At 36.3% G+C, this 26,912-nt stretch overlaps 1 protein-coding gene across 5 annotated transcripts in view; it reads left to right on the plus strand.

The window, feature by feature from the left end:
• GABRG2 (gamma-aminobutyric acid type A receptor subunit gamma2) overlaps window positions 1–15,277 on the plus strand; it is a 65,723-nt gene extending 50,446 nt beyond the window's left edge. The window contains exons 7-10 of one of the 5 annotated variants that reach the window (XM_058848568.1): window positions 8,183–8,335; window positions 9,847–10,052; window positions 11,815–11,838; window positions 13,276–15,277. In XM_058848568.1, coding sequence (XP_058704551.1) covers window positions 8,183–8,335; window positions 9,847–10,052; window positions 11,815–11,838; window positions 13,276–13,551 — 659 coding nt within the window. In that variant the 3' untranslated portion in view covers window positions 13,552–15,277. Of the gene's footprint in view, window positions 1–8,182; window positions 8,336–9,846; window positions 10,071–11,814; window positions 11,839–13,275 lie in introns of all 5 variants that reach the window. The other 4 variants (XM_058848569.1, XM_058848570.1, XM_058848571.1 and 1 more) reach the window with 4 other exon arrangements.
• The last annotated feature ends 11,635 nt before the right edge of the window (window positions 15,278–26,912 follow it).

The following is a 26,912-nucleotide window of genomic DNA, read 5'->3' on the forward strand; positions in this document are numbered from 1 at the left end:
AACCTGATTCTTTCATGAAGGATGAATTTTGAATACTTTTGATTTCATTTAGTATTATCTTTATAGTCTGTACTAATCCAGCATCTTTTTAAGAACTAGAGAGATTTAGAAGCTCCAACAGGAGATGTTTATAGATATCACACACCACTGTTTTGATGGTATTTCCACCTACCATGACCAAGCCCAAGAAAACACATTTATTCCATCAAAATACCATGTACCCATTCCTTCCTTTAAAATAAACCAAGACTACTAGCTGTGTTCTCTGAAACAGAAAAGGAGACTTCTGACCATGCTAACAGTAAAAGAGAGAGAGAGAACAAGCTATTTATGAGGAAAAGAAGATCAATTCTGTTGCCACAGTTGTTCTTCATTAACAATTGATGAAGTTTATATTCATTACTTGTAGCACAAAAGTGATGCTACTTTGGGGATATTTCTATCACACAAGAGTTGTTTTAGTCTCTAAAAGTGCTCCTCTAATAACAGACCCACACAAGTCAATTGTGCCATTTCAGTGTTTGTATAAACATTCAATGGCAAAAATTATTAGAAATTTTTAAGGCTTGGTTTTCCACTGGCAGACTTGCAAGATTTTCTTATTTCTATTCTGAGGTGACAGTGCCCTCCTGTGGCATGAGGTTTTTTATTTGCTTTTTCCCCTATGTATACTCCATCCAGAAAGATTAACTGGATAGGGTTTCCCACCTAGAAGCATGTCATTTATTTATATACTTGTTTATATGAAGTAATTTTGAGAAAAGGTTCCATTTATAGCTATATTTTCACATGTCTCTTTAAATAAATATTTTTAAAAGGGCTTGCTCTTCTCAGCATGGTTTCTGTGTAAATTTAGGGGCTATAAGCCCATTGGGAATCTGGACAGCTGGTGCATCTCTTTGTCTGTAGGAACCATGTGGTTGGTTGTTGCACTAACTAAACTCTGCCTATTACATACCATATAATCTGTAACCTACAAGAATCCTAGTTTTTGGTAATTTGATCTGTCCTTAAGGAGCAAATGATGGCCCTGGGAGAGTTTGGATAATGCATTACTCTTTTCTTACCTGACTTTTTTTGACAGTTTAACAAATTCATGTAGTTGAGAAAAACTTCAAGTTTTAAAAGGAGATACTAAAGATACTTGGTAGCTTTTGTTGGCAATTATTGATTCAATACCAACATTCTCCCACATAATTTATTGTCTCCACAGATTTTAAAATTTTAAGCACAAAAGGCTCTACTTTATAAACACTATGAGAATTACTAAAACAGATGTTGATTTTTATGCTACTAAACGTTGACAAAAACATTTAAGGTAACTAAATACTCAAAGAAAGCCCTGTTCAGACTCTGGGATAGAAGACTTATCATCACTCAGGGAGAAGAGCTCCTGACATCATGGAGTCAGCATGAAGTGATGAACTCATGTGCTGTAAAGTCTCAGCAACACAGAGAAATTCTGGAGATTTTGGGGAGTGGAATGTATAAATGAACAAATACAGTTTGAGAAGAAGAGAGCCATTTCTACCATTCATCTGTTTCAGTGGTGCCATTCAGAGTAGCTTTGTAAGAAGTGGAGAGAGAAAAAAAACCTTATAAATTCTCAAAAACCTTATTTATATGGACATGTCTATGCATGCATCCACTGTTTTCCAAAGCTTTGAAGTTAGCCATGAATGACTTAATAATGTGAACCCATAACAAGGCCAGCCTGATTGAATTTCCCTGTTCAAAACTCCATATCCTTAACAGAATTGAAACACTGAATTTTCCCCACTCAAAAACCATCTGAGAATGAACTGAAGTAACACATACAAGTATCTTGGCCACGTGGCAAATACATGATTTTTGAAGCTCTTCTGCAGTTCTTTCAATAATTTAAATCCAGCAGTGTTTTAAACAATAGAAAAAAATCTCATAATACTAAGTGTGAGACAATCTTAGCTCCAAATGTTGCTACCTGAACTATAATCAAGACACCAATTTCTTGTGGTGTTAGAAAGATGTTATTTTCTCTTGCATTTGCACTACTTTCCAAATCACTTTGGAGTACAAATTAGAGCTTTTTCCCCCAGTACCTTACACTTTGCACAGTCACTTAAACAGGCATAAAGAGAACACTAATGGGTGTAATTCCCCATTTGCTCCACACAGGTATAAAGGACTCTTCAAGCAGGAGCAATGAAGGATCACACCCACTGTGCTGATTCAATCACTTAAGTGCAGTGTACATTCCCCCTGGCTATGCTTCCTGCCACGACTAATTCCTTCTATTGAACCCTTGGGACCCAGGCCAGCACACAGGCACAGATGGCTCCTCAAATCGGGAATTCACTTCCCTGCCATCTAACAGGGCCCAAATCCTGGTATTCAAATCACTGTGTCACACAAGTGTAGGTTAGGAGGAAGATGACAATTTCCAAAGTTCATACAGACTGCTATGAGCCTGTGTGAATTGGGATGGAACAGGACTGTGCTTGCCAGGGTTTACTAGTTTTCACAAGCACTGAAAACTGATGCATGAGTCTAATTTTCAAATTATCTCCTACTCTGGAAATGACTCAAGGTCCATGCACTTCCTCTGTGTGCCCCAAGAAAAATATTCAACTTCCCATTCAGTGTTGAAGCACAAAGATGCTGTGTCTCAAGTCAGAACACTGCTCTACAACTCTTGATCTTTCTCTTGATCTTCCAAACATAATTAGGAGGAATATGCACTTAGTAGAAAATATGATATGAGCATTTATACATGAGGACCTGGATACCATTTTCCTGAGGGATTGCATCCTGGTTTAATTATATGTCATTGAAGAAACAGGTTAACTTGCTATTGTATCTTCAGATGAAGACTATGTCTGTCTAGATGAAGATACAAATACAGATTCCTACAGAGGAACAGGGGAAATGTGTATATTCAAAGAAAGAGAGGAAGGGCCTAAATGTATGAAGGATCAGTTACTGTGCTCCTCAGTGTAATAAGATTATTTTTTCCATGGAAGTTTTCTATTTGTTAAAAAATTGAAAATTATCAAGGTGTTGTTTTCTGGACACGTGTAAAAGATATATTCTGTATACCTCAGAATGGACAGTAGGAATTAAGGTCTGTGGTGAAAGGATAAGTAACCCAAAATCTTCTCATTAGGATGCCAAATGTTGAGTACTTAAGTATGTTGTCTCACAAAGATACTGCCAGGTTGCACTATCATTCATTTCCAGAAAAATCTGAAAGTGTATTATTGCTCCAAAGAGCAATCTGGCAGTCTGAGGAGCTTTCTTGCTTCAGCAGACAATGTTGGACAAACAAGAGCCAGAGCTCAGGGAAAGAGGATGAAGTAATAATGAAAAGATTATCAATTTGCCAAGTGAGGACTAATAAATGACATTGTGCTGAGGATCAAGTCTGGCCATTTTTTACTAAACGAATGTCTTAGTTTGACAGCTTCATGCAGGCATCACACCAGGAGTGAAAAATCACCTGAGGCACAGAGATAATCTGAAAATAGCAGAGTATTTAAGCTGGTCTCAGCCATAGAGCTGAGAAGTGCATTAATAGAGTCAGAAAATAAACCAAATATGTATAATAAATGGGGCTGGGGAAAGATTCCATCATGAAAGGTGTGATTAAAGCAAAGTACTGTCAAGTCCGTGTTCCACGGGGGACTTAATGCATTTGACATTTTGGATATGTATGTGTTGTGACAACTGAGACTGAATCCTAAACTTCACATCTTAGGTCTTGCATTATTTTGTATGTTCCAAATACTTTTGTTTCTCAAAATCTCAGAAGACCTGCTGTTATATCATTCCAACATCACTTAAGTAAACTTGGCAATCCCAGCAAGATTTTTCTCTGGAGCAGCCCACAACTTAGTCCTGTTTTTCTTATCTCATTATTTTTTTTCCCAGTTTTCCCTGGCTGGCAATTGGGTACATGTGGCTTTTCACTCACTCCCCACCCACCACCCCTCCCCAGTGTGGAGGAGAATCAGAAAGAAAAGATAAACCTCATGGGCTGAGATAGGAACACTTATTAATTAAAACAAAATACTACTATTATTAGAAATATGCAAATAACACTAATTATTGCTGTAACAATATGGGAAGAAAGTGACAGAAGCCAAGAGAAGCAGGTGATGCACAGTGCAGTTGGTCACAACCAAAGACTGATATGCCCAGCCTGTCCTGAGCAGTGAGTGGCAGCTCGAGCTCACTCCCTCAATTTATGCACTGGGCAAGACAACCTTGGCTGCAGAACATCCCCTTGGCCAGTTTGGGTCAGGTGTCCTGCCTGTGCGCCCTCCCAGATTTTTCTGCAACTATTCTCCTGCAAAACATGAGACAGAAAATTCTTTAACTTGGGGTAAGGACAGCTTAGCAACAACAAACATTAGTGTGGCATCAACATCATCCTCATGCTAAATGCAAACAGAGCTCTGTGCCAGCTGCTCAGAAGAAAATGCACCCTGTCCCAGACAAAACCACAACATATTACTTCAAGGCTAGAAGAGATATTAATTAAATTACAGAATTATGGACTTGCTTTGTCTTGGCAGTTCCTAAATTCCATTTTTTTTATTGCTTTTACCTTGAAAAAAAAGTCATCTGTACATTCCACTTCCCAAAACCCCAAGAAAGCAAGGTAAAATATTAGCATTATTCCTTTCTTTTGTAAGGATCTGAAACATTCCATAACACAACAGTGTCTGCAGCATCAGTAGGCTTTCAGATTACAAAGTAAAATGGAATTTAAAAGAATTTATGTGTCCTTGAATGACTCTTTATCTTGGTCAATTCTACATTACCTGGCAGGTTATAGTTGACACTTCCTCTGATTTAACTTCTCCATTAGTAGAAACCTTAAAACTCATAAAATATATATGGTCTCATGTTTCCTTGAGCTTTCAGTAAAAGATTTCCAATTCTACAATGCATAAGAAAAAAGGTCTGCCAGAAAAATGCTGTGGACTTTAAAGTATCAAAAACTGATAGAGTTCTCTACAAATATAATTCTGGAGTAGTTTGGAATTTTTTATGCAAGTCTCATTTAGAGAAGAAAGTCTTTGCATAAAGGAATGTGGTACGATATTTGTGAGGGTTAAAAAATCTTACAACAATTCTATCACTTTTTAACTTTTGGAACCTGTTAGCAGAGAGATATTCTTCTAAATAGAATTGCTTATGAAGTCATGAATTAAAAAAAAAAAAAGTAGAAGGGAAAGGAATAAAACAACAACAAAAAAAAAAAAAAAAGAGGGAATTTTGTTTGATTAGATATGAAACACTTGCACCCAGAGTGTCTCCAGTTTGTGTAGCAAATGTCCTGTGGACACTGCTAATGCTCTATGGGAATGAATTTCCCTCTGAAGTGCATCTTCAAGATGACAGAGAATTCAAAGTTCTGTTTCACTGCCAGTGACTGAACTAAGGCCTTTACAAGTTGGTTTATGTTTTAAAAGGTCTTATGGATGACATTATGAACAGCAACAAAAAATTAAAATAATGCATTAAATATTGTAAAAATATTACTGTAACAGTTTACTGTTTAAAAAACATTCCTTGGGTCAAGGGAAAAATCCAGACAAGTCCCCATGGACACCTGACAGAGGACACACAGCTGACACCAAGCATGGCTTCAAGCATCAGCACTTTATTATTCCCCAGTACAGCCTTTTACACCATCTCTCACACACAATAACATCTGTGTGCCCTTTTACTCTTTTCTGACTGGGCAATCAGCATTCCGTGATGTGAACCTTCAGTGCTGTTCTCCTGTCTCACTCAGCTGCCACTTACCAGGGGCAGGATTGCCTGCAGCACTATCTCTGTTCTCTTCCAACCCATTCTCCCACTGACACCAAAAACCAAACAAATAAAAGGAGTATTTAGAAATGGTCTATAAAATGGAAGGAGTGAGGATGCTCTCTCTGTGCACACACAGATGTACATTCACATGTTATCCACAGCACCCTTGGGCTGGGTTTGCACACACAGCTGTGGAACAAGGACAGTGTGTGAGGGATGGCTCGCACCATGCCTTGCTCTAAGTCATTCCTGTTCAGCTCTTTTCCTGCTCAGCACAGCTGCTGGGTTTTGGATTTAACTCTAATACCTGTAGGAAAGTTCTGGCTTGTGTATTGTGTATTTTCTGTTCCTTTGAACACAAGGCAGGAGGGCTACTGCTGCCAACCAGTTGGGCAAAAAACCTGCACAAGTATAGGACAAAAAGTAAGGAGAAAGTAATTACCTGGGATCTGGTACTTCACTTACCTCCTCCAAAAGAGCCCATAGCAGTTGGGACTTCAGTAGAAAGAAACAAGAACAGCAAAAAAACATCTAATTTTTAAACTTCAGTTCTGGGCCTTTTGTGCCTTTTTATGTTCTCATCTGTATTTGGGGTTATATTTAATCTTTTACTTCTGGAAATTCTTTGTCCCTTTAAATTTATATAACACTGGGCACAAACTCCTCTTTAAACATGTTTGCATGGAAGTAATACAACTACTGCTTAAAGTGATCTCTGCCATATCATAGCAGAAAAAAAAAATAAAATATCAATGCTATTAATAGCATATATGAAAGTGAATGGATAAAAGCGTAATTCCAAAAATTTAAAAATAATCACTTTTTGGGAAGTTAATACATGATCCAGAGAGATGAAGAATGAGTCATACTTTAATTTTATTACTTTAGCTTTGCAGTGCCACTGATGAGTGGTGTTTTTTTTGGTAGATTGGTTGGACTTTTTTGGTATATGAAGGACATGCACATATGCATGTTAATGAATAGTTATCTGTGAAGGAAATAATCAGATTGTACTTATTACAATTGTTTGCTCATATTCAGAGGTATCACCTTATAAACTGCAAATATAAAATCTGGGGGTTTATGTTTTTGGTTTAATTATAACATAAAATAATTAAATTAAATCCAGTTAATCCCAGGAATATGGACATTCAAATTAAAAAAATAACAAAGAAGCACCAGTTGAAAAGTATCTCTGAAGTTTCTTCTGTGGTCAGGTTCAAAAGGATTATTCTGGGGAAAATTTTAATTTTAATTATGGCAGAAAAGAGGGAACTCAATGTTAACTAAAGGTACTGATCTAAGCAGAACTTGCATTAGCCACAGAGGCTCTTTGATAATACTGGAAAACTACCTTACTCTGTATTTGCAAATCATATTCTGTTTCCATTAGAGACTTCTCTGGGCTGCATTTCACTGAATTGCAGTGAAGTCTTTGTAGCCTGGGGTTCTGTAGCCCCTTTGCAATCAAGATTTTTCCCAGGAGTGCTGAAATCTGAAGTGAAGATAAGAACAAGGGGTTTTTTTAGTTTAGAAAAAAAACCCCACAACTAAAACCAACAACCACAACACAACAAAAGAAACAAAAAACCCACAAAAACTACCAATCAACCAATAAAAAATCCCCAAAAAACAAAAAACAAGTCACCAGAAAACAAACCATATCAAAAACTGAAGCTTTGTTGTGTCCTTGAACCAGATGGAATTTACTTAATCATTTGAGAGGGGAAAAGAACCTGAAAAGGCAGTCACAAATAAGAATGAATAAGAATGAGGTGTGATGTACATCTGAGTAACTTCAAGCCCAGCTTTTGGGGTCACTTAGAAAATGCTGGTTCAAATCATTTTAGAGGAGAAAATACAGCAGAAGATCTGCAGGGAAATAAAAAACTTAATTATTGACACAGCATAGCCCTGAAGAATAGTTAAGGACATGAAAAATTTAGGAAGTACATCTGAAAGCATGCAACACTTGTGAGTGGAGCTGGGAGCACTCTAATGGACACACAGAGAATAGAGGGAGGCTGGACCCACACCATATCCTGGATCATAGCAGGCAGGTCTGGTTATGAGGAATGGCTTGGGTAGAAGTCATGCCATGCAAGGCAGTTTACCCTTGAAATCATACAGCAAAGTTACCTGAGTGAATATGCACAACTCTTAATTCTTCCTTGTTTGGAAGATCCATGGTTCTTGAGCTTCAGCTGTGTAGGAGAAGATGTATGTGTGTATTTGTCATCTGTATATCTGGTGAATCAGTTTAATATTTATTCACACACCCTGCAGACATGGAATAGGAAACACCTAGCTCTTACATGCAAATTTTATGTTTGTTCTCTAATGTATTATTCTATCTTGTCCTGCTTTTGTTTTACAGGAGACTATGTAGTCATGTCTGTCTTCTTTAACCTGAGCAGGAGAATGGGTTATTTCACTATTCAGACCTACATTCCCTGCACACTTATTGTTGTCTTGTCCTGGGTCTCTTTCTGGATTAATAAAGATGCAGTTCCAGCCAGAACATCACTGGGTGAGTTTATCTTTCCCGTTTCCTTCAAGCATTATGATGTTTAATTGACATCTCTGCAGATCATCAGTCTGTAAATATAAGAGCAGACAACTTCACATGAACTCTCCTCATTTAGAGGAATGCAGTCATTTCCAAGGCATGACACAGACTGGCTATATTTGCATCTCTTCCGTTTCAAGATGTCAGATTCTGACTGTTGTAGATTGTCAACAATAAAAGCTTTCACATTCTTTCTGATTACAGCAGTACTTTTTATAAACATCAAGGGGGCAGGGACACACAGCTGGATTAGAGGCAGGATGCATTAGTTTCACTTGTTCTTCTTCCATATCATGGCGACTAGCACCACAAATTAAATAATTACCAAGAGGAAATCCACCTTTCTGGCTGTGTGTCCAAGTGGTAACAAGGGGAGAATGTACCACCATGACCACTTTAGAGAACAACAGTCAAATGTAGACCTCAGGCAAAAAAATCAGCTGAATTTGGTGGTATCCAAAACCTTATATGTGAAAATGTGGCATGCAATTAATCAGAATTAGAAATTCTACACATTTAGCAGCTGCTCCACAAATAAACTGAGACCAAATTAATCTTGCTTGTGCAAAGCAGCTGTAACAGTAAGAAATAACAAAGCAGAAACATTTAGCTAGAGAAACTTTAACACATTTTCTACTTCTACATTAAATCCGCACAAGTGAGAATTATTTCAGTTTTTCCTTCTGCACTTTCATTTTTTCACAGAATCACAGCACAGAGCACTGGAGTGTAAAATAGGGGACACAATCTTCATTCCCTAGAAAGAACAAAACAGAGAACCAGTGGCTTCCAGAAGAGAAAGCTTTAAGCATTTTATTGTGGGTTTTTTTCCCATCCTCTTTAAAAAGAGGTTATAGTATCTGTTTTAAAGAGGTACAAAATTAATAAAGGTTACAAAGCTGTTATTTTGAATTCTACCTAGATTCAAAAACCAGACTTGTCCCTCTGTTGAGAATTAGTCTATTTGCACCACAAAGAAAGTAAAAGCAACAGTGTGAAAGTTGCCATATAAAATGTGGTAGATTTTAAATGTTCTGATGCATTTTTAGCATTTTTCACATCACAGTACATGCAATAATGTTCTCAAATGGAAGGGATGGTGAGGCATGTCACAGTACTTTTGTAGGTCTTTCTCTTGCTCTCTTTAAGCATTTGAACACATAAACCCTAAACTTAAATTTCAAGAAAAATAAAGACTTCCCAGAAGTAAACTCCAAAACCTTAAATTAAATTTCTTAGAATTCATCTAACCAGAGCAGCACTGGCAGTGATAATGCAGAGATGTTGCATACCCTGTTAGTCCCCAAAGCTCCCACTGAATTGGCATTTCACTTGCTAGAATGTGCTACTGAATATCTTTGCTGTATGTTTGAACTCCAGGCACTCTTCAAAACCACAGAGAGATAACTAACAAAATCAGTTTGCTACTTGAAGTGATATTATTTCTGTTTTTTTTTCTATCTATCTACTAGGAATTACAACTGTCCTGACAATGACCACCCTGAGTACAATTGCTCGTAAATCTCTTCCCAAGGTCTCCTATGTGACAGCAATGGATCTCTTTGTGTCAGTCTGCTTTATTTTTGTGTTCTCTGCACTGGTGGAATATGGAACTTTGCATTACTTTGTCAGCAACAGAAAGCCAAGCAAGGATAAAGACAAAAAGAAGAAAAACCCAGTATGTATCTTTCTACCAGCAAGGCCTAAAATTTAATTAGGTTTTCTGAGAGAGCATTTAAATCCCTCTTTAGAACTGCACCTTTTTTCATACTTTTCTATTACATATATACCTGTCCTTTATAAAAATAGGACTGCAAACATTCACTTTGAGAATCAAAAGCTCATATATTATATTACAATTTTCTGGATGCCAGAGGAACCAATTTATTAGGATAAAGATCTTTTTAACCAAAGTGTTCTGCGTACCACAACTACCAAATCCATTATTTATGCTGTATACAGATCTCTTTATAGAAAAGATCTCAGTTTTTCTGTCTTAATATTAGCAAATTCTATGCCATTAACTTGTGTCCACATTATTGACATGACTATCTTGCTTATCAGGACTATAGTTAAACTTTTATATTCAAACTTTGGTGTGTGCTTTTTCCAACTTCCCCTTAAGCATCTGTTTCCTTTCTATTTGTTCCCTTAAATTATTTTTCTTATATTTCTTACCTTATTTACCTACTTTGCCTTAAAATGTGATTTTGCAGTAGTTTATAATGATATTTATGGATACATGCTACCCAATAGTGAAAATAATGTATCTAATAGTAACAATAAAAAAATCCTGGAAATACCCTCAGTAGTGATTTTGGCTTTTTCCCAGACAGGGAAAGAATTTTATGCCTATTTTGTCCAGGACAGATTTCTCCTTGCCTTTGGCAACCGAGCTGACAAATGCGTTATCTAGAATCTCTAGAACATTTAGCCTAATCACTTACCAAAAAAACCCCAAAAACCCCAAAATCCAAAACACCCCCATAAAACAAAAAACCCAACAAACAAACAAACCAACCACACGAAAAAACCCTTCAACCAACCAACCAAAAAATAAAAAAGTGAAAAATCTGAATGAAAAATGTTTTATATTAATAAAGAGTATTTTCAGCTGCATTTCAGGCATCTAACACAGAATAAAGGAATTTGAATCTGCTCTCCTAAATTATTCAAGGACTTTTGAAGATATTATCTTCTAGTTTTAAAATACATCACAAAAATAGCTATAGAAAAAGTAGCAATTAAGGAACCTTTCACTACATACTATTCTATCATTTCAAGCTTAAAAGCTGCTGAGAGGTAGACTGTAAAAAAACAAGTAAAATGATAAAGTGATTTGTCCTGTTTTAGGTGGAAATAAAAGTGTGTATGTGTGTCTTATGCAGTGAGATAAAGGTTTAAAATGAAATGCACCTCACATTTACTTGTTTCACTTTAAGGTGTCCATATAAGGACAAATAACTTGTTCTTTACATTGCTTATCTGTGAGCATCTGGAAGGAAACAGAACTATAAATGTTTGCCTGTATCCTAATCATAAGGTCTATGATTAACCTTAAAAGTACAGTATTCAGGGCACAGTCTGCAGGTAAAAGCCTTCTTTCTAAAAAAGTGATTCTATAAAATGTGAATGGTCTCTTTCAAAACAGTTCAGCATAAAAGACCAGAATCCCCTCAGGATATGAAAATCTAACAGGAATTTGATATCTTATGTCTTTGGCCCGGATGTAAACAAGAAAAATGACAAGTTGAAAATGTGGGGGATTTTATGTACTTGTTTCAATTGCTGTAATCCCAATCTTTCTATAAATTTAGTTCTTTTTGACTTACCGTGTTTTAGAAACATATTTTTAATTTACATTATTTCTGTCTCTTTCTTTCCTTTCTTTAATTTAAAACAAAACCCTCTGATTCTCTTTTCTGTCTACAAAATGAAAGCTTCTTCGGATGTTTTCCTTCAAGGTATAATGTTTTTTGGAATGGAAATTCACTGCATGCGACTGCTGAATTTAACTATTAGAGCTTAGATGAGAGTGGTGTTTTGTTTGGTGTTTTAATTAACGAGACAACTACTCAAGCTACTTCCTAATTAAGTAGAATGGTTACAAATTTCTAAACAATTTGTAAAGTTGATTCAGCAGCCCAAGTACCAACGCACTCTGGTTCTGAACTTACCCAAGTTCAAGAGTGACCAACATTATTGGATCTCATTAATTAAGAGAGTTTAATGCTATAACATTTCTGCTCCTCTCTCTCAATTTGCCATGGGATCCAATAGCAGCAGCTATCCTAAAAGCCTGCAATACACCCTTTTAGAACTCAGCTCTGACCCTGGATTTTCAACCTTTGTGATTTCGCTCCTAATTGTAAAACCAAATCTGTTCTGATGTTGACCTGAAAAAGACTCAATGTCACCATCAATTACTCAAATGCTGTTTGTTATGCAAAAAAATAGTCAGAGTTTTGAAAGGGTTTAAGATGCATATAGATATTTAATGTTGTCACTGGATCAACACATTTAGAAAATTAGCAAATGTGTCTAGCTGTGTTCCACATCAAAACCTTATCTCCATTCAGAAATGCAGAGATTTTATTAAATTAAAAAAAAAAAAAAAAGTGGGGGGGTAGGGGGGTGAAGAAACCACATGAAATAAATAACATTATTTACATACTTATGGAATGGAATTGTTATGTTTCCCTAATAACTATCATCATGAAATTTCAATGCCTATCATCCTAGTGTTCACCCATTGCTCAAATGTGTTTTAAAAGCTTAACTTGCTCAATTCATTCTAAATATATGTATGTAGATGTACAGCTACTATATAAAATTTGAAACATGTTGAACCTTCTAGTTGGTGAACATTAGTAGGTGGTGAGCTGCATATATTCAAATAATTAGAAAGTCTTATAGAGATTCTCATAATCTTATTCAAAAGACCCAGTTTTTTCCTTTTCCCTGTGTATACATATTTCCTTTTTTCTCAACATGAACTGCCCCTTTTAAAATCCTGCATTTCCAATTGATTTAGTTCCTTTCATATGCAATACAGAAATATCAAGCAGCTACATAAACTATAAAACAAAAATTCAAAACACTATCAATTACATTCCTGGATGTTTCATTTAACCTCTCGTGTTTATTCAGTTTAGCTTTGAAGCTAATTGCCCATAGCTGTTAATTTTAGATTGATTTGTGTTGCTTTCCTCTAAAGGGTATGATGCAACTGATTTTAATAAGTTCAAGGGAATATTGCCATTAGAACAGCTTAGCAATTTCCCATGTAACCCCTGCAGAGCCATCATGCACATGCTGACCCTCATCCCCCAGCTGGTCTGGTGATAATAACAAAGTTTCTCCCTCTACCATCTCTTTCTTTTTTTGCTACTCCACCTTAGGCACCTACAATTGACATCCGCCCCCGATCAGCTACTATTCAAATGAACAATGCTACTCACCTCCAAGAAAGGGATGAAGAATATGGGTATGAGTGTCTTGATGGCAAGGACTGTGCCAGTTTTTTTTGCTGCTTTGAGGATTGTCGGACGGGAGCGTGGAGGCACGGCAGAATACACATCCGCATTGCCAAAATGGACTCCTATGCCCGCATCTTCTTCCCAACTGCCTTCTGCTTGTTTAACCTGGTGTATTGGGTATCATATCTGTACCTTTAAAAGCTGTAGGAAATCAGTGATATGAGCCTTACTCACTGAATTTCTTTGAGAGATGGTTTCCTAAATCCACTTGAAGTATTTATGATGCGCTTTATAGTGGTCTGAATTCTTTAGTGCCATAATCCCGTAAAAATCAGTCATATCATTTGTCCAAAAATTGCCATCAGGTCATTGTGAATTACATGTCCATTCCACATGCCAAAATAATTTAAAAATAAATCATGTCAATAGGTAATATACACCTATACCTTCTGGAATAGATAGAAGCAGGGCAGACAGGGCAAGGGGAGCACAGCAACAACATAATAGTTGATACTGTGATTCCAAACAGGAGTGAGAGAGAGAAGAATTCCCAGGTAAAGTGCTGTACAGTTTGTTAACATTGGCTATAATTATGCTATAGCTTTATTCTCTGTGGGCTTTTCTTTTTGGAAGAGTCATCTCTCACTTTGAATAGGTATTATTAAGCTAGGAAAATTAACTTCTACTCCCACCAAAATGAAAACAGACCTTTCCCTTTGCCATCCCTTTAAGAGCACATGTACAATGCTGTAAATATTTCAATACCTTATAGTACGTAAAGTCTAGTGCATGCATCTTTTGGGGGCCAAAATAAATGAAAAAAAGGTACCATAAAGTTTTGTCTTTTATTTTGTGTCTCTGGATGTGCTATTGTAATTGAAATGTGGACAAACCTAATTTTCTTTTTTCTTGAAAAATTGCCCCTCTCCTTCATGCATGGAAGATCCAAGCAGACAGCACTGTCATGCAAGATATTAGAGAAGCCTTAAGGATTCAACTAAATAACATATAGACAAATCTGTATGGCCAATATAATAGCTCATAAAGTGTAATATATGTGTCCTCTGCAGTCGTAGCCTTCATTTCCCATTGATAATGTTGCTATATTTCAACTCAATCTCCAGTAATTATACATTGCAAGATCAGCTTCCAAATTTAATCCATGTGCTTCTATTGTTCTTTTCCTATGTTGAGCTCCACTTTTGTCCTTACACAAGTGTTTGTGGGGGTCTTTTATTCTTTAATCTAGTACAGGAAACAGCTTTTATTCTAGACAGTTTTTTTTACATAAGAGCTTCAAGTTAATTTTGAAACATTAGTCCTTCTATTGTATATACACACACACAATTCTCTGCCCATTCATGTCCTTAATCAGCAATAGTTGTTGTCAGTGCTGCTTTCACTCAGTGAGTACCTTTATTAGAACAAACCTTTACCATGGCTAGCACAGGGTTTATAGATAGCCTTGAAAATGGAAGGGAACAGAGTGTGTCCTGGCTACTAAATCACACGTATGAAGTTATGTATGTATTTAAAAACTTCAACCCACCTGGGTGAATCTTGAAAACCACTGGTTTTCAGGACCTGTATGATGCTCAATTATGCAACCTTAAGCACATGTAAATATGACTGACAGTTTTGGGTTTTTTTTTTTTCAATTGTCAAAGATGCAAAATGCCACCTCCAGAAAAGCGGGCTTGCGGCTTGAAAAGGGAGACCTATAACTTATCACTACAGAATTATTATTAATTTAAATGGAGGAAAAGGAAAGTTTTCCAATGTTTGTATAGTTTTGGAAATAAAAATGTATAAAAAAGGAATATCTCTTGATCATCAATTGCTCCTAGTCCAATGTATTTGAAAACATTTTAATAAAGGAATTGCACACACCTGTGGACTTTTTCAATAAAACTGCTGCACTCAACTCCAGTTTTTCTGTGATGAGTTTGTTAAAAGCATGCTTTGAGAGCTAGACAGCTTGACCAGCTGGATTCATTAGATGCCTAAATATGTGATTATAATCCTATTTACCCTCTGCATTATCTCATTTTGTAGCCAAATGGCTCACACATAACTTTCAAGAATGAGGACTAACTCTATGAAGGTTATCTTATTCTAAAATAATAATTTTTTGAAAATCACTGCATTGGAAGTACTGTAAAGAGAAATAGCCTTCCATTATCTACTTAGAGAGTCTCCACTATCTGAATGAGTGCCAGTCACCTTTCACATGAGAAGATGTTTCAACTGGTACCAGACTGATTTCTAAATTTTTCTTCCCAGTCATCAGTAATTTAGGAGCTTTTTTTTTATTTTCTTGCAGTTAAAATGAGTGACTAATATTATACATTTAAGGTTTCAATTTTTCCCTGCTCCCATATAGGTTTTATACACATCACTATGAAACTTATCCCAAACCAGCCCTTTAATACCCTCAGTCCAAGTGCATTTAGTTCAGCCGTCAAGTTACCTGTGCCTAAGAAAACCTGCAGTACTGATGAATCAGACTTAATAAGGAGGAACAAATGATCCAATCCCTCACTTGTGCAAGTTTGGCTTCTACATCCAGCAAGGGAGGTGTTAAGAATTGATATATCCCCACCTAAATAATGCAAACCACACAAACTGGAGAAGTGTGCCTTCGGGAGGTGAATCAACTTTTCTCACCATATATCATGACACAAAGTAAATATGACCCTAATCAGTCATTACCCAAAACTTCCCTCCTGCCACATATATTGAGGGGATTTGTCATTTCCTCCTGGGGAAAATGGACTCAAGTCAAAAGGATGGTTCATGAGGAAACATGTAATTCCCAGTAAGAAATTGACACCAAAGTGCAATCTAGTGCTAACTAAGTGTTCCTCTAACAGGGATTATTTTAGCAATTCAGTACAGAAACAAACCTTTGTGTTGTAATGTCAGATTGCCACCACAGCAAACAAAACAGTAGAAAAAATAACATTTGGGTGTGATAAGTGTTACTATTTAGAAGAAAACTGCCCAGAAACCTCTGTCTATATAGACACATTCACACAAACATATTATAGAAAACATTATGCTAATATATACATTATACATACTAACTCTCCCAGTTGTATTCCAGGGAAGAAACTCATTCCTGATGCACCAGGCTTGCTGAGATATTTTCAAGCTCATCACACTGGAAATAAACATTACTGCTCTGGGATGTGTCTGAGGGTGTTCAGATTGGCATTGGAAGTTTTATCAAGTATACTCTAGTGGCACAATTATTTACTTGCTATTTATATTCCAAGAGTATGCAATATCCTGACCAAGACAAGAAACTGTTGTCCTAGGGATTATACCAAAAGGACACCTTGAAAGCATTTATAAATCTTTTTACATCTATAACATTTACAAACCCGGGTTGTAAATAAAGAGCTGGTATTCAGGGAGATCACAAGACTCAACAATAGTTCTCCTTTTTTATATGTTAGCCAGCCCCAAATATATATATATATATTGCCAAGCAAGTATGGAATAATTTTAGCCTTGGTACAATTAAAAAATGCTAAAGATACACATGCACACTAAAAAGGGGGAAAATAATCAAGGAGTCTTTTTAAAAATCCACTCCATTTCTATCTCATTTTCCCACAGTTACATAAATTTATATCATGGTTGGCCCAACAACACTGTGTGTCAGTTTCACTGACACAGCTATTGCAACAACTATTGGAGGTCCAAATATTTAGATGTCCTTCCACCTGTGCCCCCAGTGCCCTTCAGTATTAAAATGTGTAGAAAAAGAAAAAAAGTATACTAATAAAATAACTAGGCGAGTGAATAATGTCAGAAAAGGAACAAGAAAGCTCTGTTAACTGTGCAGATTTTAGTGGATAGCATTGTCTTATATGGAACAAAAAATATTTTGGAAAATATTTTGGATTATCTGTTTTACCACCAAATCTGGGTTTTGTAGGACCATGGTAGAGATGGACTGCAAAAAAAGGACTAGAAGATGATAAGCAAGGCTTTTCCAGGCTTTCTGAAGAGTTTCTCATGCTTCTGAGAAAAGGTAAGGCAATGTGAAAAAAGAATCTGTGGGGGAATTTTGTAGTTAAGGAGAGAAACTGAGGCTTGGATATGACACAGAGGCTGAAGTCAATATTAAACTGCTCTGCTCTATCCAGGCTGCAGCTGAGAACTGGATTCGACAAGCTAGCAAAAGAATTTGTACATTAATGGACAAAAGTGGCAGCACAGAGCAACAAGGTAAGATGGCAAATTAGAGGTGAAATTATCTACAGAAAATAATTTTCAAGGCTGAAATAATGAAGGTTGCAGTTCTCTGAACTTTAATAGAGTACCTTTGGGATTTAAGCTTCATATACATGCATGAAGGGTCAGATTTTAGTGATGCCATGGTAGAAAGTAAATGTTAATTGGATATTAATAGCTACAAGATGAGGTCTTCATGAAAAATAAAGTCTGTTCGTGGGCTTCTGCAGTTGAGGGTCTAAAGCCTGTTATTTAAACTAGGGGATCATCCAAGGCAGAACCCAGTAGTAAGAGTGAAGAAAAGAAGAAAAGTAAAATATGAAGAGTCCATTTAAACACAACCTAATTACAGCCCAAGGGACAAAATAACATTTTAGAAACCAAGTGTTTTCTTTCAAACAAAATTTCAATCTCTTTGCTGAGAATTTAATTAAATCTTATTAAAAGCTTCACGGATAAATCAATTTATTATACCCATGAGAGATCTATTGTTCCACTTACAAAATTAAAAGCCAATGCACTTTCCCCTTCTTATTTAGAATGGTTCTGTAGATGAAAAGATTTAGACTTCCTATTTACACATTACTGTGAGGCTTTTTCTTAATGTCAAGATTTACAATGAAAAACACACCTGTTGAATATGTAAAAGAAAGCTCATGACCTTTAAAAGATCTTCAACAACTGACATGAACTAAAAGCTTGCTTACAAGTCAGCAAACACATTTGAATAATTAATTCCAGAATGTCAAATTACTTCACAAAAATATATTAAAAAAGGTTGTCTTTCTTGTGGGAAAAATACCCAGACTACAGTAGGCTAGATTGGATAAGACATTCTCATTTGGACTCACATAAAATTAATACTGATTATCAAAATGAGAAAAGGGAAAACAAGAAGTAAGAAAATATTAATATAGCTTTAATTCAGCCAGGATGAAAAACATTAGAAATATTTGTATTTCCACCAGAAATATGCTTTTGCACATTGAAATCTATATCTGATGAGATTTAATCTGCCATCACTGTCTTTAGAATTTTCAAGTATATGCTGTAAGCCCAACTATAGATTCAGTTATTTTGCTGAGAAGCCTAACCTTAATTTACCCATAGAAAAAAAAAAAAAACCAACAAACCCCAAAACCACACAAAAATGCCATCAACCTTACCCAAAAAGGCTCCAAATCAACACTTCTCATTTCATTGCTAAAATGAGACACAAGCACAGAGACATCCACATAGCTAATATATTTACAAGATGTCTATAAAAATAACAAATCAGGCTATAAATTCCTTAAAAGTCAGACAGAGAGGATTTAGCACAGCTGGATACTTTGCTGTATTAAAGAACAAAAAAAAAATAACAACCCCCATGTAAATTTACTATGCTTTTACTAAGATAAAAAAAAATAATTTAAAAGTCTCTATGTTTATATTGACAAAACAATGCATATCTATAAACTCTCAGGATTCATTTCAGTGCTTTCCATAGAACTAGAAGGGAAAGACTAGACAGATAGTTTTAGCCCCTCTAAAATCTCACCAACCTATTCTGATTTCAAAAGATTTTCTGCTTCTCATTCTGGTTCTACTTATATCACAGCTCTTTAATCTGCTGCCACAGTGAGATTTCTTACAGAAGAGAGCCCTTTCCTTCTGCTCTTTCCAGCTCCTTTGCCCTCAGTTACATTCACCTGAATTTGACGCCTTCCTGCTGATTCAGCAGTTCTGGATCTTTCTTGCACAAATGCTTCTGTCCTAAAAATCACCACCCCCAGTTTCACATAAATCATTCCATTCCAACCCTGAAAAATTACTGCAATTTGAAAAACATTGCTTCTAAAGAAGCTGGAAATGAAATCATAAAGTCAATGGACTTGATACCAGGAAACAAAAAAGAGGTAAGACAGACCAATTCATAACTTCAAGCTCACCTTTATTTTTTATTGCCTTCAGTAGAGCTGATGCCAGCTCTTGTTAAGGCCCATCTCTCTATGCTGAAATTCTCAGAGACTGAGCACACTGGCACAATCTGCAGTCCCTGATAACATCCAGATGTGGCAAAAATCATAAACCATACCCTCCCCGTACAGGAGCTGTCCTGCTAACCTCGAGCACCTGCGGATCCTGCCTACAGCTGCTGAAGCTCCTCCAGTATTTCTGGAAAGCAAAGACAATGGCCATGCCAAAACAGATGCCATTTATTCTTTCAAACTTCAGGTAACACTTTCTCATATTTTTGGCTGGTCCAGGACCTTTGCCAGTTTTTTAGGAGTCTTCAGCAGTTCTGTTGGAGAGTGATACACTGGCCAATCTACCCTTGGGAGATTCTCAGCATCAAAGAATCAGAGGCAGAGTCTATACAGGCATGAGATAATGTAGTTTACTACATGTTTTGTTTGAATGAAGATAAAACATTTGTTCTTCAGCTCAAATATTTAGCATATAGAAGAAATAAGTCTAAAAAATGAAAACACTGCACAAAATCAAACTGCAGCAAAACCCACTTAAGAAATGTCATGTAGTTAGAAAAGCAATTTTACCCCTTTTATCTCTACAGATTGTTTTGCAAATATACCACAGCAAAAAGAAAAAAAAAAACAACCAAAAAAATGCACCAAAATTTATGAAAACAAACCAGAAATAATTTTAAGTACACATCTAATTTTGATTTGTTAAAATAATTTGTTTACTTTTAAATTTACTGTAGAAACATCCTAAATCAGGCTTTTTTACAAAGGGGAATGAGCACCAGAGTGTGACTGCATTCATTCTGCTCCCCTCCAGGTCCTACAGAGCGTTTGCACAGACAGGTCCAAAACACATCGTGGGTGGTTACCTGCAGAGAATGTCACATGGGAAACACATTAGCTTAAGCTACAAATCTATCAGAAATCTGTAAAACAGAAAGCAGAATAATGCTAAAAAACACCTTGCAAACCCTGAGTGTACTTGAAGGGATTTTTTTCAAACTGCTCTGCGTGATCTGCCATAACTGAGGAGAACTTCCTATATTTGAAGAGTCATCTCGTTCTAGTACATTTGTCCCTGCTTTAATAAAATAACATTTTTAGGCACTGGAAACCTTTTCTGTCCTTTGGAGCACTCACTTTCAAGAAGAGGTAGGGCAGTTCCTCCTTCCAGCTGTTGTTGACCTCATACCCAGCACTTGCGTGCAAAGAAAACAAATCTGAGTCCCAAATACATCTGAAAGCAGGACTGAACACAACTCAAAAAACTGAGATTATTTTAACCAAAATAATGGCTTCCTTCCAAAACCCTCTAAAGAGCCTGCCCACCTGCCCATGAAGGAATTGGGTGTGCTACAGCCCCTGCAAGCTGGCAGGTCCCACACACTGACTGAGTTATTGCTCAAGTGCTACTGGCACCTCCTCCCTCATCTCTTCTGTCCCCAAGGTTCTAAACCTGTGCAATAACACAGGTCCTGAGCAGCATGAAAAACCACTCTGTGGAAAAGGTAATATGATTTGAAAGGTTCAGTATCAATGATAAACAGGAAAACCTATTAGATATTCAGTGTTATTATTTTGTAAATAAAAAGTGATCTTTCTACATATAATTTTAAGAACTGTAAGTTTATGTTCTTTTCTCTACATCACTTCTGACTGTTTCTTTTTGCATTGGCATCAGCAATTGGGACCAAATATTGCCCAAGTGTAAATGATACATCTCTTCTGTAATTGCATAACTTAGAGCTATTGAGAAATGAACAAAACTACAGGATGTCGGTCTGGCACTAGTGAAGTGGTTGGCTCTGTTCAAAATCTCTGAAATTTGAAAATAATCCGATCCATTTTTTTTCTCTGTTGGTGATTTTGTTGTCCTTTACAGGGAATTTAAAGATAAAACAGGTAATTTAAGAATAAAATCCATCCCAAACCTGAAATAAGATTTGTTACAGTAATATGTCCTAGGGGATAAACTGAATACAAGTTCATTGCATGAACAATGCACATTTTAGTCTCCAGAGGATATTTTTCCTACCTGTACGAAGGGGAAGAGCCAATAATGCTGAGTTAATGCAGACACAGGGGTTTTGATTAAGTAAACAGCCTGAAATTCACATCCCATGTACATCTAAGATAATGGTAAAAATTCTTCTGGGCATTTTGCCAAACAAATGCTAAGTACTCTGTAATTTCTCCTTCTACCTTCCCTCCCACTCTCCCTGGCATCCAGGCACAGGAAAAGTACAAGGGGAGAAGATGCTTCTTTTCAAAGCTGCCCTTATTTTACCCTGTCATCCAAAAAAAATCTGAAAAAACCCCATAGAACTAAAAAGTAGTATTTGGGAGGAAGTTTTAAAAAATAAAAACTCTAAATTAACTTTGCAATAAACTTTTCTAGGTAAAGAAAGACATAAATATTGGCAGCCTTTTTGCTGTTCTCTATTTGTCTTTTTAAATATCTTAGAAACAATCAGACCATAGGAATTTAGTAAATTAATGTTGGTAGACTATCATGACCATTCATATAAGAAGTGCTACCAGATCCCTACATCATTTTGATTACAATTAATAATTCTATCCTATCTGAATCACTTATCACAGTTCCAATAAATGGATTAACATTCTGATGTTGCCTAGAAAATTTATTCAATTAACATTTTGAAACAAAAAAGGTAAGTACCACTTTCTCAGGTTTAGTAATAAAAATCTTACTGAATTGAAAAGTTCTGTTTAATTCATAGGTAGCAGGGAAAATATTAATCAGAATCATTCATGCCACAGTAGAACAAATGCATTTTATTCTAAACAGCAACAGTTTCTAAAGATGTTCTGCAATTATTACCAGTTACGAGGAACATGCTTTTCAAAGAGTTAAAATACAAAAGGAGTACTTTATTAAGGAAAAAAAATTAAATAATTACATAGGAAATGAAAGTAAAAAAAAAAAAACAACAGTCAAAAGAACTATATCCCTGAAAATATGGTAAAATAATGGAAACCATAAATTAAAAACTCATTAGATACATTTTAAGACTTAACACTCTTAAAGTTTGCACTTTTCTTTTCCACTAATTTGGAACACATTATTATTCAAAAATCAGAACCATTGGAGAGTTATGTCACAACTAGCAATGAATACATCCCCACCTGAAAGCAAAGGTACCATCTGTAATTAGCTCTGCAGATGTGCATTTTTACTTTGTTTCCTCTTGTTCAGCACAAAATACCAATTTTCTTTCAAAAGCCTTCTTTGCACAATTTTTTTTAAAAAAAATAAATCTAATGTCACCTGTCCTTAGTATATTTACACAATCAAAACCTAAGGAGAGAAGTTAGGTCACCAAAAGTAACTTGACAAATTACCACTTGGTCATCTATGGGAACTTCAGAATTCATATCTTCACTTTTTCTCCAGGTCTTATATGGAGAAGAAGCTGACATTTCATTGGTGTAAAATTGTAAATCTCAGGGGAAATGGCCTTAAAACTGACAGGGGACAGAGCTGCTTCCTGTGACACATCCATGCTCGTAAGGAGCCTTCAATCCCACACACCCCCCCTGTAAGGTGGAGGAACCAAAGAGGGACCAAGGAAATCCCTGCTAGGATCTCCCAAAACTGCAGAACAATGTTCTAACCTGTGCTAGCAAAAACACACCCCCAAAACTGCAGAACAATGTTCTAACCTGTGCTAGCAAAAACACACCCCCAAAACTGCAGAACAATGTTCTAACCTGTGCTAGCAAAAACACACCCCCAAAACTGCAGAACAATGTTCTAACCTGTGCTAGCAAAAACACATCCCCAAAACTGCAGAAACATCTCTTAGGTGTGAGCTGTCATTTTGGCAGGGATTTTACTGACTCCACCCAAGTTCACAGAGATGTAAAGATGGCAAGCGAGATCCACAGATTAGCATAAAAAAGGTAAACCTAGGAGACAGCTATGAGGTTCTTCACAAGTTAATGAACATTTTTTCCTCAGATTGTTGGACAGATACAAACAGAATTTTAAAAAGTTATCACTTCAATGATACATCATCTCTTTGTAACAGTTCTTTTTACACAAAGCTAAATATTAAGGTGCATGAAAGTCAATAACATCCATTACTGTGTATCTCATTCATAGCTTTAATATGTTTGCTCTACCACTGAATGTTTAAAGTACCAACTGGGGATATCATCTTCATAGGTAATCTTCAGTTTAACCATACTATATATTTTACAGTAAATCTTGAAAACAAGGAAGTGGACCATTTTATGATATTCATAAACATTACCCAAATATTCTTTGTGAAATATTCTGCCTGGAGAATAGGTGAAGTGTTGCTTTGCATTTTCAAGCTGTCTAGCAAACTGCCCAACCCCATTAAGGAGGGAAGCACAATGAATGTCACCTCTAGACAGAAGAGGACCCATGTGTCTCAAGGGATTTTTGGTTTGGGAGTTTTTGCAGGTTGGGGGATGACATATAAAGACATACTGCATTACTCCTTCTATTTTCTATTTCTATTTATTTTCTATTTCTAATATGCCCCTTTACCTCAAGTTAACAAAGCCTATAGCAACCTATAGCAAACATTCAGGCTCTTTCAGTTTATTTATTAACTTTATGAAATTAATCACATTAGTTCCTTACCAGCAGCAGGCAAATATGATCTCACATGTCAGAACAGGACACTCATGGGCAGTTAAAAACCCAGGCTGTCCCCACACTTATTCCCTAATTATTGACTAATAATGTTACATAAAATTCTTAATGTGCAATTAAAAAACAACTTTCTAGTTTCACTAACTGAAAAAAAAAATGTTTTGCTTGCCAAACCATCACAAATTCATTTCTTTTGTTGGTGTAGAAATCTTCACTTAACTGATACTGTCAGGTGAAAAGGAACCTCATTTCATGACAAGATGAACAGCATAAAAGATGAGATATAAACCTACAACAACTAAATGTGAACACCAAAATATATTGTGTTTATGTCAGACAATGTGAGTAAAAATAGCTTCCAATAAAAGTGTTTTAAAATGTTGATATGCATTTCAAACTCTACTGAAATTGCCATTTAAATATCTGCTGCTGCCTGTGCAGCATCAAAAAGATGAATATTCATTTTTGCTTGTAGTGCAGAGTTAGCAATATACTGAAATATAAACATACCCCCAACACTGAAATTTGCTGAACATTTGTACTATGCAAATTTCATCTTGCTAATAGATGCATTGTTTGGTACATTGAATTTCTCTGACATGTGTTCCTTCTTCAGCATCAGGTGAGTGTATGGAGATGCACTGAATATGCACTGTTAGTCTGACTTCCTACAGGGTTAGACATGATGCTCAACTGCATCCTTGAACTGGAGGCCTAAATTTCAGATTACAGCAAAGTTTAGAGTTCCACTGCAAAACACATTTTTGATACTATGATATCTAAATAGACAGAGGATTGCTATCCTTACAGAGAAAGGGAAAATAAAAAGATACCAGCAATTTGAAGTCTAAACTGACACCCGTACAAAGTTTATATCAAAAGAGGTAAACTGAACTAGAATCCTTTGAGACCAAATCTATGCCTTAATCACAAATCTGTCCTTTCTATGCCATAAATGGAAAACCTCCACACCTGCCTGTCAGCCAGTGACAACACTGTAAGAGGATTAAAGATGAAAGGTTTACAGAGTTTTTTAAACTGCAGATCTCAGAGATTCTTTGCTTTCTCTCTCATGAAGATTTTATATTTGTTCTCACTTTGTATTTCAGTTTTCCTAATCTAAAATGAAAGTCATTGAGACTGAAATGTATGTTTTGCTCTTTATGCACTGAAAACACAGTAAAGCAAGCTGTCAGTGAAAATACAACTGTGAACAACAACAAACTGCTTAGAGCAAAGAGAAGGTGAAAAGGGTTCTTGCATAAGAAATAGAAATAATTAAAAAGAGCAAAACCAGTATGCAACCAAGCAAGCAAAGCAGCCTATTATGCAAACACAGAAGTTTTCAGTTTAATTAAAAATATGTGAAAAACCTCACTATCCCTCACAGAGGATCAGTAAATATTTTCTGCAACTGCTACTGAATAAATGAGCTGTTTTTAACAAATTCTGCAGCCCTTGTAATTTTCCATGGGACTACTCACAGAATAAAGAATGACACAGTGCAAGTCCTAAAGTTATTCACAAGTATATCAACTAGGTAAGTTCATTTGCTTTTTCTTAAAGTCATACAGAACAAATTTTGCAGGAGGGGAGAAGAGGGGTTTTACTGTGGATAAAAGTGCATTAGGACTTTGATGTCTGAATGTGCAAATCTGGAGAGGAAGTGTCTTGATGGCAATGTGACACAGAGCCCAGCTGATGCACTCACAAACTGAGCATCTTCCACATCTCCTAGACCCTAACAAAGGTCTGTCACAGCACATGGACACCCGAGTGTCCCCACTTCCAGCAGTATCAAACCTGTGCTGCAGCCCCGCATGATCCCAGGTCAGAACAGAACCATAACAGCGTCACACCAACAGTGCAAAACAGATCAGGTTATATCAGATGTACACCAGCCAAAATCCCTGACCTGTTTTCTTCTCAAAATCACTTTGAAGCTTGGAAGATGCAGAAGAACATTGGCACTTGTGTGCTGAGGCCACACAATATAAAAGTTGAGCTTTTGTGAGCCAACATTTTCTGTTTACAGTGAATTTAATTGATTGGTTCCCAAGCTGTGGGTATTTAGGTTGTTTCTTCACTTTAAAACAAAACTCCAGGGTTGATGAGAAGTGGTAAGACTCACTGTTTTAATGTTACTGCATCCCATGCAGTAAAATAAGCTATATTTTCTTGATAAACCATAGCTGTGGCCTGAGATTGCTTGGAACACGCCCTTCTGTTTCCTCTACAGGAATTTGGAAAACGTGTTGCACTACGGTGTCCGCCTGCTTGGGGTGCCAAACTCCTGTAACCAGGACAAAACCTTGTTAGCCATCACTGTTTCAAATACTGTTTCCTTTTTTAGGAATGCAAAGGATCATTTTGAAAGTGACACTTCTAAATGCCCCAAGATCACACTGTGGTTTTGTTTTACAAATCTTCCTCTCCTATTGTACTTCTGCAGCTCCCTGAAGCTTTGACATCAGTTTCTAACAGCACAGACATACCTGATTTCAGTTTTCTCTAGACCAAAATGTCAGCAAGACACAACCATTGCTCCATTAGATTTTATTTTGACAGCACAAACTGCAGAGTGACTCCACATGCCTTTGTACCTCGATGTCTCTGGTTGAAGCAGCATTCTGAACAATCACCCTGCACACAGAGCACTCTTTAACAGTCCAACACATCCTAAGTTTACCATGGGATCA

The sequence above is a fragment of the Poecile atricapillus genome, chromosome 13 (assembly GCF_030490865.1).
Source record: "Poecile atricapillus isolate bPoeAtr1 chromosome 13, bPoeAtr1.hap1, whole genome shotgun sequence".
NCBI lineage: Eukaryota > Metazoa > Chordata > Aves > Passeriformes > Paridae > Poecile > Poecile atricapillus.